Raw genomic sequence first — 14,309 nt, forward strand, 5'->3', positions numbered from 1 at the left:
GAAAAGAAAACACCTAAATTATGTTTTCTATGACCTTGGTAAAAATTTTAAGTAATAACTCACTAAATTTCTATTATAAAACAGAAAACATATGTTCTTATACTTGCTTTATTAAGTACTCAGCAAGTTCAGAAATAAACTCCTCAGGGGCATCTTGTAAATGTTTTTGTAAAAAATCTTCAATCTCATCCTGGAACATAAAAGTGATCTCTGGCTTCTTCTTTCCTGTAATAAAAATAAGCCATAGGAAAAAACAAAAATAAGCAACCTACAAGCAAATAAGTTTCCATTAATATATATAATAGATGGTAATTCATTTATTGCCTACCATAAAGTCTCCATTGTTAGTTTGTCACCAAAATCGCCAATGTCCAATAGCAATAACCAATGAAAACACTGTTAAAATAGGATATATAGTGGCATTTCTTTTGAGTAATAATTTTCTAACTTGTTTTCTACAAGTCAATCAAAAAATAGACAGTTTTTTCCTCCCAAACTTGGATGATGCAAATAGTTGGAAATCAAAACTAGTGGATAAAAAAAAAATCTTTTAGGAAAGGATAATTTTTCTGTTGAACAATGGATACTGAGCAGAATGTCCTTTATAAAAATATTTAATAAAAATCCAATCATCCTTATAATTTACACAAGCTTTTCAGAAAAGGTCTTTATAATCAAGTGAACCACAACTCCAGTAGAATTAAGCTAAAAATTGTCTATTTTGGAAAGGCATGGAAGAAAAAACAACTTAAAATTTTACACCCATAATTTATTTTTGCTCTCATAAAAATAATTCTATACCAAGGAAAATTTGTATGTAATGGAAATAATTGTTAACTGTGGAAATGTCATGCCTACTCACTTACTTGGGAAAGTATGAGTTGCAAAGAAAGCTAACATTTCCATTACTAATTGTAAAACTATAAAAAAGTGATTATTCCCAGCTAAATTAGGTTATTGACTCTATAAGTAAAACCTTAGAAATAAAAATAGAATAGCTCAAAAATCAATTTTCACTATGCATCAAGATCTAAGTACAACTACTTATTATAGCTTTAGAATAGATGGAAAAGTACTATCCTTTTTTTCTGAGATCTGCTATTCATTCCTGATCTCTCACAACAAATAGTATCTGATTTCTCCGTCTGCTTCCTGCATGCATTTTACTAGTTATTAAATTGTATTTCCTTCTAGTAATCTTTCACAGAGTTGATTGTATATTTTAGCTAAGAACCTAACTGCATCCTCCATTTCTGAGATGACAACAGAACCCTTTTTCAAAAGTACTGAAATTACCTTTTTTTTAATAGGGAGAATGGTTTTACTCTTTTATAGCTGCTCTCTTATACCATACACAAAAAGAATATCACATGCCTCATTTAACAATTATTTAGGGCTACACATTTTAGAGAAGTATTTTCTTAAATGCTACTTCACTCCCACTCCTTGTTACATCTGGGAAAATAGGAAAATCCATTTATTAATGAAAAAGTAAAACAAAGAATAGTCTTAATGCTAATTAAAATAAAGGTAGAGCTCATAGTTTCTAAGATACTTTTCCTTTAATTAATACTGCTTTATGTATGTTAACAGTAGCCATTGTTACCTATCTTAGACTACTTTAGACAGATCTTAAGCAATTTTTCTGTTACAGGTAGCAGCACATTAATATCTGAAGCCTTGACACATATCTCCCAAGCCCATACATAATTCTGTGGAATAGGTAAAAGAAAATGTCAAATCATCATCATTTCAAGGTTTTTTTTTTTGGTGGGGAAAAGGAGGACGGGAGGTATCACAGTTTCATTAGTTTTTAAAAAACAGAAACATATTAAAAATCATAATTTTATTTAGAAAAGCAAAGATGTCTCTTGCTAACTTAACCATACCAAACAATAACAAGTCTAGACAAAGAAAGATGCATATACTTAATTCTCCTGCTTAGACAGAAGCAACCAACCAATTAGGTGTTACCATAAAAATTAAACAGGCATGAAATTAATGTTTTCTACTTAACTTTGCAGAAATTCACTATTCATAAAATATTATAATTTCTTTTGCATGGAAGTTGGGAGACCATAAAAATCTGTGCAAGCCAAAACTGCAAAGTTTTCTTAATAAACAATGGGAAAATTTACGATTGTTCTGTAACCTTTTAAAAATGTTTGTGCAAACATTCAAAGCTCTTACTGTTGGTTATAAATGTATAGGGAAATGAAAAAAAGACTAACAGTTCTAGTTTAGTACACTGTAATTTAGCACATCAGAAACATCTACAAGTCAATCAAGAAGAGAAGAGAGGGAGAAAAGATGACATTGCGGTAATTTACTATGTAGTTTTCCTAGAGAATGAAAATGTTTTATTTCTTTGTAAAACACTCATCAAGAATAGTATGAACAGGGCTTGCCTTCTCATCCAGTAACTTAAAATACAGAGGAAGCATCTTTTCTATGCCTGGGCAAGTTGTCATATTCCTTTTTAAACTCTGAATCAGCTTCCAACATTTTATCCTTTGCCCTTTCAGCGTTGTGAAACATCTCTGAGAATTCCTTTAATGTGAAGCTTTTTGCCAACTTCACCTCCTCTAAGACATGTTTATCCTTTTCGTCACAACAATTTCCCTTATTTATTTCCGCCTTCACCAAGTTTCTCTGACTGCACAGCTAGTCTCTTGAACAGAGGTAATGCCAACATTCCCATGGTCAGGCATTTCTTTTATAACTCCATTCTTGATTCATATTTTATTTCCAGGGTTATGACTTTTCCTTTGCTGCACATTTATCTTTATTGGCCCAATTCCCTCTTTTGATTATCCATTTTTGTAAAATGTCATATGGATTTATCACTGGGGGACAAGAAGTCAACACAACTACATGCTGTGTTTTCTATGCATAAAGTGAATAAGAGATGCACAGTGATCTGCCTCTGAAAAACTTGGAAATAAGTGATGTGATTGTGACAGATCATGATGCACATCTGTTATTTACGTGCTGATCTGTAGACTAAGGAGCCAGCAACAAAGTTTGTACTTTATGCAATTACAGTTAACATACCCTGGTAACTGAAATATGAACTGTGTTGTTGGGATTCTGGTGTTATTTAACTAACTGTGAAATCTGTGCTCACTGAAACTCTGCAAAGCAAGGACTTCCTTTAAGCATAGACACCTAAGTGTATGCATCTTAAGAAAATGTTAAAAAAAATCATGCACATACAAAGGAAGAGTGAAATAAGCTACACACCTGTGTGCGATGACTCATCATCACTGTTGTCATCTTTTCTCCCTCTCTTCTTGATTTTTTTAATTCTGTACTCTCTGGCATTGCCGCCACCTCCTCCTCTCACACTTCCACTGCCCTCTGGTGGAAAACGACATTAGTTAGTATTACCTAACTAAATACTGTTTTTAGAAATAATGACAATACATTGTTGTATTTAACTTTACAGTAGAAAAATAAAGCCAAGTTTTGTAAACTCAATCAGTAAAAATTAATAAGATATGAAATCTCTTGAATTTGAGCAACTCACATCTATTTTCTGCAACTTTGACTTTTTCCTGGCCAAACCCATTCCTTTACCTCCTCTTCTACCTTTTTCAAAAGTGCCCTAATTTGCTTATCTCTGTTACCACAGCCTCATTAACATCCCCAACTACAGTACCTCACAAATTTGGTTTTGTCTTTTTGATTTAAAGATAATTCCCCAGGTTTACAGGAGACATCCTGACTCTCCTGCCACCCAAAAAGATAACTTCTTGACAGTAGGGAGAACATCTCACTAACGTCTGCATACTTGAGGTTAAGGCGATGCTTGACACACAACAGGGGCTCAATAAATGCTGACCATAAATATTAAATTAAGTAGAAAAATACAGTTATCAATCACCTACTGGCTAAATGAAGACTAAAAAAATACAAACTATGAAACTAAAACACTGTAAATAAAAGTAAAATTGTTACCGAGGTATTTCTCTATTATATATTTACATTTAAAATATCTATTCAACAAAATAGGATACTTTAGTAATGGAACTGTAACACTGAAAAATATTGAAAATACATTTCTTCATAAAAGATTCATTTCTTCAATAAAATGATTTATATAAACAAAGATCTTTTTCTAAACTCTAAGAATTCCCTTAGACTTCATCATATTCTATAAGTTCTATTGCTTTCATGATAGAAAAACACAACTTTCAAAAGCACAAGTTTAAAGTGAATGTATCTTTTACATTTGGTAATAAGTTTCTTATGGGAAAGATGTTCTTGTTTGACATTATTCCATGAACTGTAATTAAACTATTATAAAACAACAGCACTATCAGAACAAAACACCAGATGAACCTGAATTTTTAGAAGGATATAAAACAGACTAGTTTTACTGAAGTAAGTGCAATCAATTAATTAAGGTGGATTTATAATTATATCTTAAAATAACAAAATATGCATGCTTATGAATATTATTGATTTATTGCGGTAATTTACTATGTAGTTTTCCTAGAACAGAAATTTCAAAATATTATTGAAAGACTTTGTAGAAAAAGGTTTTTGAAGAGGAAGGAATCTCAAAGATATAGTGAATTCCCACAGCAAATGAAGTTTTTATAACGTGTTTAATATAGCTGTATTTAGTAATGAAATATGTTGAATATCTAATTTCTTTAACCCTGATACAGCACTAATAAAATTATTCCTACTATAAAAAGTATGGAAAATACATGATTATTTCCAGTGACTCTAAATTAAAAGAATTTTTAAAAGTCCTTGGGAAATTCATTCACTCAATAAATATTTATGGAGCACCTAAAATATGCCAAGGAGTGCTCTGAGTACTAGGGAAACAATAAATGAGATGGAGCAGACTCCCAAACGATAAAAGACATCACAGTGGTAAAAGTGCTGTAAAAAAACCTGGGAGGATAATCCGATGGAGAGGGACTGTATATACTATTCTGGGTGGTTAGGGAGGCCTCTGTGAGGAACTGACATTTAAAGGTGAGCTCTTAATGACAAGAAGGAAACAGTTACTTGAAGCTTGGGAGGGAACAGCTTGTGCAAAGGCCTTGAGGTGAACACAGACTTGCAAAATTTGAGAATCAAGAAAGAAAAGAAAAGCCACTGGAGCAGGAACATAAAGAATGAGAACAGGAGATCATGAAATTAGCTTATGAAACTAAATAATCACCAGTATTTTCATAATTAAAAGTTAATTCACTAACAAAAGATTTGGTTAATATTAACAGTTAAAGGTGAATCAACCAAATAAAAGGCCTTTCAAAAGGTCTGGTAAGTGCAAAGTTCACTGCAACAAATAAACTCATCTTGAATCTTGTTAATAATAATTTGTTACCTGTTGCTTTCCTCCTTCGTTCATCTTTTTTATCCTTTTTACTTGTATTAACGCTTTCTAATATGGAGACTTGTTTCAGATCTTCTTCAGTGATTAAATGAACAGGATTATTTTTCATTTCCTGAAATAAAACATGCTTATTTTTTGTAGGCAACAATATATAACATTACAAAAAGCATAAAATAAAAGTTGTTTATACTCACATCCTAACTGTTCTTGTTTGGTTTCATTGCTAAGAACTATAGAGCTCTGTCTCAGCTGCCACTCTGAGATTGTTTCTCCAGGCCCCAAATAAGTCTCCTCCCTTGCTGTTCTTGACTTTTTGTATATATTACCAGCTAATGAGAAATCTTATCCTATCACTGAACAGCTGATCACACAGCATCAGATGTAATCCTCTTCAACTGTTATTGGCTAATTTTAGCACTGCTTAACGGATGATCCTTGCTACCTCTCTTTTTAAGACTCCCAAGGTCCAGTGCCACTTGGATACCTGAGATTACTAGAAAGATAATGAAATCTCCATCCCCACCCCACCATATGATCACATATGAGTTGCATACTTAGGCATGTGAACTTTTTTCCCCTCTGGACTCATTCTTGATCTTTGCTTTTTATAAATTTATGTTAGGAACAATGAACTATTTCCAATTTCAGAAACTGATTCTTTATCATGGGAAAGAGTTCTAAATCTGTAGTGACAAACATACATTTTCACATTAAAAATATTTCCTTTTCAGTTTTGCAAAGAAATGTTAAGAATGTTAACAGTTCAAACAAAAAAATCACTTTTTTTCCTGAATTTATTTTTGTGGTTGGAGAGAGGAGCACAAGAAAAAAAAAAAAAAATCAATGATTGTGTTAAATTTTTATTTTAGTAAAGGGTCTCAAATGAAAATAATAATGTAGTCATTTAGTAACTGGCAGCTAACATGTACTAAACATTTTATTTACATTGCTCCTTAATTTATATTTATCCTTGTGAGAGTGGGCATCACCATCCTTTTCTCTGAAGATGAGGAAACTGGAAGTCTATTTGTCAAAGGCAAACAGAGTAAACAAGTTGAAATTAGAACTCAGGTTTACTGATATCAATCCTGTGTACTTTTTACTCCTCTCTGATGCTTTGCAGGCCAAAGGTAGAAAAGTTATATCATTTTTAAGACTATTAAGGAGCTTAAAAGGAATATAGATAAATATAATTTATATATTTAATAAGCCCTCATGAATTTATTAACAGTCTGAGATATAAATGGGCTTTTTCTACCTATTTTGTGAGCAAGCTTTATAATGAGGGTGCTGCTAACCAGAAACATGAACAGTCATTAAAGCAGACCTGGCATGACCTCTGCTTCTAAACACTTCCTTCCATAGCAGTTGCTCTGAGGAACTAATCAATTTTAATAGTAACAATTTCTTTCCTCAATAAGTTATCCCGTTGGTATATCCCAAATAGGTCAAATTATGAGGCTTTGCTAGATTTAGTAAATATAATGTATACTGATTGATAAATATACTATACATTTATGCATATAATCCACAGGTATCATTTTTATGGATTTTAATGTTGGACCAATACCCTCAGGTGACTTAAGTGTGAAATATATAATTTCATTTGTAAGATTTCAATTTATAAAAGCAGCTTCCTAAGTTCTAACTTCTATGTTCTGATGGGAATGAAGAAGGAGAAAAACAAATCCAGGAGAGGAAATAAAAAGGAATGATGCATTGAAGGAAAATAACGTATGAAACAACACAGTGTTCAGTTTTGGGTATACTGCTTACCTCATTTTTCAAAAGTCATCAGATGATTCTAATGTGAAAGTACTGTTAAAATTATTAGGTGAAAGGAAATTTGGCATACCTTTTCAGCTTTTTGGTGCATCAGGTCACTGAACAGTTCTGTACAATCATTTATAAATTTTTCACTGACTACAATAGTATCGCTAAAGACTACAGCTAAAGCCTGTTTGCTGAGTGCCCTCATCACATGTTGAAGCAATATTGCAGCATCTTCCACTGATAAGGAACTGGGTAGCAGAGGCTAGAATTACAAACAAAATGAAAACAAAGTATAAATGCAATATAATACAGATAAACCATTTGTTATATGTATTCTCTCCCTAAGTGATCTTGTTAAGTCCAATGGTTTCAAAACCCTCTATATGCTGACAACCTCCCAAATTGTATTTCTACTTTATCCTCACTCCGAACTCTGAAATCACATATCCTACTGCTTCCCTAACCTCCCCCAACTCATATACCTAACAGGTATCTCATATTTTAACATGTCCTGTTCAAAACAATGTGGTTTGCGCCTCCTGCCCCCAGACTCCCAGCTCCCATCTTCTCTTCCCCATTGCTCCCCCATCTCAATTAATGGAACCACTCTCCATTCAGTTGATCAGGCCCCAAACCTATAAGTCACACTGAGTTCCTCTCAAAAACTCACAAACATTCCAACTTCAAGTCCTGATAACTTTGCCTCCAAAATACATTTCTTCTTAGCTCTTTCTACTATCTGAAATTAACATTTTCATTAATACCCCTCCTCCCCCCACCAACCATGAAAGTATCCTTCCTGAAAGCTACATACATCCTAATTCTTAAAATGGCCATATACTAGTGAAGTATCAGTTGTCACTGGTTTAAAGGAAAATTAAGAAGAAAAAGATAAAACATACTGCAATATCAACCCATGTTCCAGAGCTGATGGCTTCCTCTACTGATGCTTCCACCTGATCCACAAGTTCTTGACCAACACAAGCTGCTTTCAAAAATAAGAGTTGTGTAGTCTTATATCTTTTCTTTATGTAGCTCACAGCATCTGGGATTCCAAGTCTGGACAAAGCATCAAATTCTAGAAATACATCACGAGGTTGGAATAGAATCATCATTCACACCTTTTAGAAACCTCAGAAAAAGTTAAGTTCTACCAAAATCTATTCTTTGTGAATGCACTGTATACTAATAGAGTTTTTTAAGAATAAAACATGGAAGTGTACCATAGCCTATTCCCTGGTTATGTTACCTTCCCAAATTTTTATTACTGAACATATTTGTAGAAAAATTGGTTCAAGTACTTCATTAATTCAGCTTTATGTCTCTCCAATTGAGGGGTCAAAGGGAAACATGAGGACTAAAGAGCAATAAAAGTAGAAATGAGGATAACGGAATGTAATGATTTAAGTAGAGAAACAAAAACTGGAATTTTGATTATAGTTAACTAAAGGAATGGAACTTATTTTTCAAATGTTTCATTAGACAACTGAGGACAAAGCAATCTCTAGTCTAATTTACACTAGTAAAAGATTTAGCATATAAAACAAAAGTAAAAAATTTAAGACTTAAATTTGCAGCCATTAAAGTTATTAAGAGATATCTACCATGCACCCTCTGTCCTCAAATAATAATATTTAAGGAAATTAATTACAACAAAATTCTAATCCAAGTCCTTGGCTGAAGAAACTTGAGAAGGCACATTGTAGAAAGTCAAGAAAACATAAGCCAAGCCAGTATTCATTCTAGCACACATTTAAACTGAACACTAATGACTTATTTATAGGTAACTGATCCCTTACATAGTTTGACTTGGGTTATGAAATTGATCAAACTGAGTTTTATATATATATGCTACTTGTTTTAATGATTAAATTCAATTAGTCTACTTTATCCAAATGATGGAACCTCAGAAACAAAATTTAGAGTAACTTCTATGTTTCTGAAGTACTGGATAACTAATAAAAATGAACACTGTAAAACTGACAGCAATAAAATATTTCTAAGATTATGTAACTAAAAAACCAAGCAACTTCATAAGTTACAAGATATAATAAATATAATTACTTTTTATGAATTAAAAAGAACCTGAAGTATCACATATAGTATCACATTACTAGAAGGCTGGTAACAATCAATACCGGCTTCTGGCCTTTCTACATTACAACTGTTCAATAACTATGGAATTAAACTCAGTTAACATGACCCACAAAAACCTACAGTGTGATGACTACTTTTATACTCAAAAAGAACCATTATGTCTGCTGGCCAACAGTAAAGTACATGTGTACTCCCAGGGCTAGTACAATCTTTCTAAGAATGTGTTTAATATTAGAAATGATTTTTAGTTAAAAAGAAAAAAAGTTACCCAGATAGCCATTCTGCCTGAGAAAAGAATCCACCCAAGTATTTTGTGTTCTGGAGTAAATGTCAGGGACAAACACTGCTTTATCCTGTCTCCCACCAACCACAGTGCCTCGTAAGCGTCCACTATTAACAAGTTCCTCAAGAACAGCTTAAAAGAAAAGCAAACAAACAGAAAAAAATCAGAGCAGGTAAAAATCTCAAAAAGTAAAACACTAAAATTTCACAATTTAGTTATTCTTACCCTTTAAAAAAGCAATTTAAAATTTAAATTTCATACTAAATAAAGACATTATATTTTAGACAAAACTTTCCTGCCATTTATGAGAATACTCAGGTCACAAATTCAGGAAATTTTGGTAACTAGCTAAAGATGCTGAACTGTAATACAAACTAATTAATATTAATGTTGAATTTTTTAGTCTAATTTTGGGAAAAAAAAGCCAATATTTATCTCATGATTAAAAGTAGACAATTACACATTCTGAGAATAGATAATACACAATCACTAGTGTTACCAAGTTCAATTTCCTCATATTTAGAAAAATCAAGACACCTGCATCCTATTAGAATCAACAGTGTGAAATAAAGCCATGAAAATCTGTATAAATTAATTACTTTTCCACTGTTTAAATTGAAGGAACACATTTTAATCCTACCCATAACAGAAATATAATGCCATGGTTAAGAGGATGGATACGGACCCAGATAGCCTAAGTCCAAACCTCAACTCTGCCACCTACTAGTGCCTGCCATTAATACCAAATTTATGATTTTTATTTAAACCATAACATTCGACTACACACTTTGTTGTTTTAAATATCAAAATCCCCTAAAAAGAGACAAAGCAGATAGAAAGGAGTTATTCCTAAGTGAACCAACAAGAACAGTCAAAAGATGTCTGGCACAAAGAATGATTCAGGAAAGTTAGCTTTTAACAGAAATAAAAATTAGTTTACATATGAATTTCAGAATTCCAATGCTAAGTAAATTAGAGTACATCAGAAAGGTCTAGATTTCACAATTGACTGCAGCACATAATTTTAAATTTTGTGTGATTGTACAACACAAACCCAAGCTAAATTCAGACAAAGTTATCAATTTATCAGTTATTACTTGAAGAACTTTACATTATAATGAAATTTCACCAACTCCGATTATGGAAATTCAGAAATACGTCACATTTTAATTTTAAATTTGTCTTTAAAAATTTAAATTGAACTCCATATTCTGAAAAATATAGTGAACAAAAATTAATTTTTGGTTCTGTATTTAAATTTCTTTTCCATTATTCATTTTAATTTTATATTTGCAGATACCTGAGTTGAAAGATTGTCGCTGCTTTTAAAAATTACTCCAGCCAAGCTTTAAAAAAAACCTTCGAAATCTCATAAGAGTTTCACAAAAACACAAAATAGTCAATGGACCAAAATTATTTTGAAGCTATTACTGTACTGTTTGAATGCTAAGAATTTATTTTTAATGTCTATAAGCCTTTTGTAAAAATTTTTTTAGCCAAACACTACTTTCATAAGAAAATGTAGTAAAAATCTGTAAGAAACAAAGTAAAAATTATTCTTAATCCCAAAATTTTAAATCTCTATATGCGTATGCATAACAGTATTTTATACATACACAATTATTTTTTATTCCACTCCCCTTGAGGTACCCAACACTAAATGTTTGGTGGGTATAACAAGACACGTATATGAAAATTGGTATAGAGAAACTTCCCAACCAGAAATATATATTTTTTAATAAATTTATTTAATTATTTTTGGCTGTGTCGGGTCTTTGTTGCTGCACGCGGGGTTTCTCTAGTTGCCACGAGTGGGGGCTGTTCTTCATTGTGGTGTGCCGGCTTCTTTCTCATTGCAGTGGCTTCTCTTGTTGCAGAGCCCAGGCCCTAGGCACGCGGGCTTCAGTAGTTGCAACACACGGGCTCAGTAGTTGTGGCTTGCAGGCTCTAGAGCACAAGCTCAGTAGTTTTAGGGCACGGGGCTCAGTTGCTCTGTGGCACGTGGGATCTTCCCAGACCAGGGATCGAACCCGTGTCCCCTGCATTGGCAGGCAGATTCTCAACCACTGTACCACCAGGGAAGCCCCCTAGAAATATTTTAGTTACATAGTTTTAAGATTAAAAGAGGCAAAAACATTAAGATTAGTTAAGTTTTACATTTAGTCTATTCAACAGCTAATTAAGTGATATATATTTTAAAGCAAACTCACAGTAAAGAAGCTGCTCCTGAAATCCATATTTTGAAATCAAAGAATTCACTGCTGTAGGCCTTTATGGAAAGGAAAAAAAATTAAAAAAACATTTTACTCATCATAGAGTTACACATACTTATGAATTTAAAAAAAACTAGGATGATTAGTTTATGAAAAACAAATTAATTTAGAAGAAAAAAATGAAGGCAAAAATTGCACCACAGATCAAGACGGCGGGATAGAAGGACGTGGAGCTCACCTCCTCCCATAAATGTATCAAAAATACATCTACATGTGAAATAATTCTCACAGGATATCTACTGAATGTTGGCAAATCTCATACAACCAAAGTTGCAAGAAAGATCACCATTTAACTGGGTAGGAAAAAAAAAAAAGGAATTGGGACAGGATCTACGTCCCTGGGAGGTACCTGTGAAAGAGGGAAGGTTCCCTCACACTGGGAACTCCCTTCACTGACTGGAACATCAGCCAGGCCAGCAAGACAGCTTCAGAGGCTCAGAGGAGAATGCAGCAACCAGCCTGCCACAGGCAGAACAGAGGCTGGCACAGATGGTCCTGACCACCTTGCTGTACTCCCCAGCCAGACGCATGTCTGCTAGTGGGCATGGGGGCTAGGTGCTGAAACTTGGGCTTCAGGGGACAGACCTGGGGAGAGGACTGGGATTCGCTGTGCAGAGACAGCCTGAAGGGGGTGGAGTATGCTTTGGGCTGCAACAGGAGGTGTACACAGGACTGAGCCTGGGTCTGCCATAGAAGCCCCACTGTTAATGGGGTGACCCTCAAGCAAAGGGAGGGGCAAGGCCCCGACAGAGCAGCCTCAATCTCTGCGTGCTCACAGCAGGTGTGGCTCTGCCTCTATGATCTCTGGGAGCATGCAAGCCCGGGAGTGCTGCCCACACTTGGAGGTGGGGCTGAAATCTGAGCTGTGTCCCAGCAGCTGATCAATCTGTGGATTTATGCCGCTGCTGGTGGCTTTGTAAGCTCAGCACCTGTGGGACATCCAAGCAGATTACTGGCGATCCTGTGGCTGGGGCAAGTCTGGCATTAGCAGCTGCAAGCTTTGTGGGCATGCATACGTGGAGGTGGAGCTGGGGTCTGGGCTGATTCTGTAGCTCCCAGGCAGGTCCAGGTGTGCGACCATGACAGTTCAGGTGCCTGACTTCAGTGGATCTGCGCTGCTGGTTTTGTGAGCACAGCACCCGAGGGTCACACAGGTCGACTGCCTGCATTCCCATGATTGAGGAGGGGCCAGGGCAGTGCCAACAAAAGCATACTTTGTGAGACTGCACAAGTGACAGGCAACATCACAGATGCCCTCCCGGCAAACAGCTCCTGTAGAGGAACAGGCAGTGGCTTTTCTCCCAGTGGGAGCACTCCAGTCTTGCCTATCTCACACTGCAGTAGCTTAGAAATGTATCTGGGGGCTTCTACTCCAACAACTGGTGAGCAGACCCTGTCCCCAACAGGGCTGTGACAACCACAGAGCAAAGAGGATGCCCTGCTCAATATCCAATGCAGGCTCTGGTCACCACAACACCAGTCACACCCCCATCAATGGGATAATGGCCAGCACATACTGAGAAAAGACGTGGCAGGGCCCCACACTAAAAACAGCTCTCACACCAAAAATATTAGATTCATGCAGGGTACACGGGGATGCTCCGACATAAAAACAGCCCTCCAAGACCACAGTAGATAACTGTTTCTCCTAAACTCTTACAGTAAGAGAAATATAAGTAAAATGAAGCAGAGGAGCCAAATGCAATGAAAGATCAAGAGAACTCCCCTGAAAGAACAAAAAATGAAACACCTCTCCAGTCTACTAGACCCTGAGTTCAAAAAGGAGGTAATAAAACTACTGAAGGAATTAAGAAAGGCTATCAATAGAAATGCAGATCACTGTAACAAGGAACTAGTTACTAACTATAAAGAGAAACCAAGAAAAATCAGAAAACTCATTTGCTGAGATGAAAGCTGAGCTAAAGGCAATAAATAGCAAACTGAATGATGCAGATGAATAAATGATCAGGAAGAAAGAATAATGGAAATTACCCAATAAGAACAGCAGACAGAAAGACAAATGAAAAAAATGAAAGCAATATATAAGACCTATGGGATAATATAAAGTGTGCCAATCTACACATCATAGGGATCCCAGAAGGAGAAGAAAGAGAAAAGGGGATCGAAAATGTACTGGAAGACATTATGGCTGAAAACTTCCCAAACCTAAGGAAGGAAACAGATATCCAGGTATGGGAAGCAGAGAAGGTCCCAAAAGGATGAACCCAAACAAACCCACAACAGGACATATTATAATTAAAATGACAAAAGTTAAAAGATAAAGAGAGGTTTCTAGGCAGCAAGAGAAAACAAAAGAATTAGTTACAAAGGGAACCTACTTAAGCCTATCAGCTGATTTCTCTACAAAAACGTTTCAGGCCAGAAGGGAGTGACAAGATATATTCGATGTCCTGAAAGGGAAAAACCTACAACTTAGGAAACTCTACCTAGCAAGATTATCATTTAGGAGACAGAAAGAATGTCTCCGACAAGCAAAAACTGAAAGAATATAGCAATACTAAAT

At 34.9% G+C, this 14,309-nt stretch overlaps 1 protein-coding gene across 1 annotated transcript in view; it reads right to left on the bottom strand.

Annotated features, from left to right (window-relative positions):
• Nucleotides 1-14,309, bottom strand: part of UFL1 (UFM1 specific ligase 1) — a 51,832-nt gene that overhangs the window by 8,764 nt on the left and 28,759 nt on the right. Inside the window, exons 7-13 of the mRNA XM_082856035.1 lie at nt 11,723-11,781; nt 9,498-9,644; nt 8,035-8,210; nt 7,215-7,394; nt 5,351-5,471; nt 3,244-3,360; nt 108-225 (exon numbers count right to left, since the gene is read on the bottom strand). Of these exons, the coding sequence (XP_082712161.1) occupies nt 108-225; nt 3,244-3,360; nt 5,351-5,471; nt 7,215-7,394; nt 8,035-8,210; nt 9,498-9,644; nt 11,723-11,781 (918 nt within the window). The remainder of the gene's footprint in view (nt 1-107; nt 226-3,243; nt 3,361-5,350; nt 5,472-7,214; nt 7,395-8,034; nt 8,211-9,497; nt 9,645-11,722; nt 11,782-14,309) is intronic.

This window comes from Leucopleurus acutus, assembly GCF_964270905.1.
Source record: "Leucopleurus acutus genome assembly, chromosome: 15".
In the NCBI taxonomy this organism is placed as follows: Eukaryota; Metazoa; Chordata; class Mammalia; order Artiodactyla; family Delphinidae; genus Leucopleurus; species Leucopleurus acutus.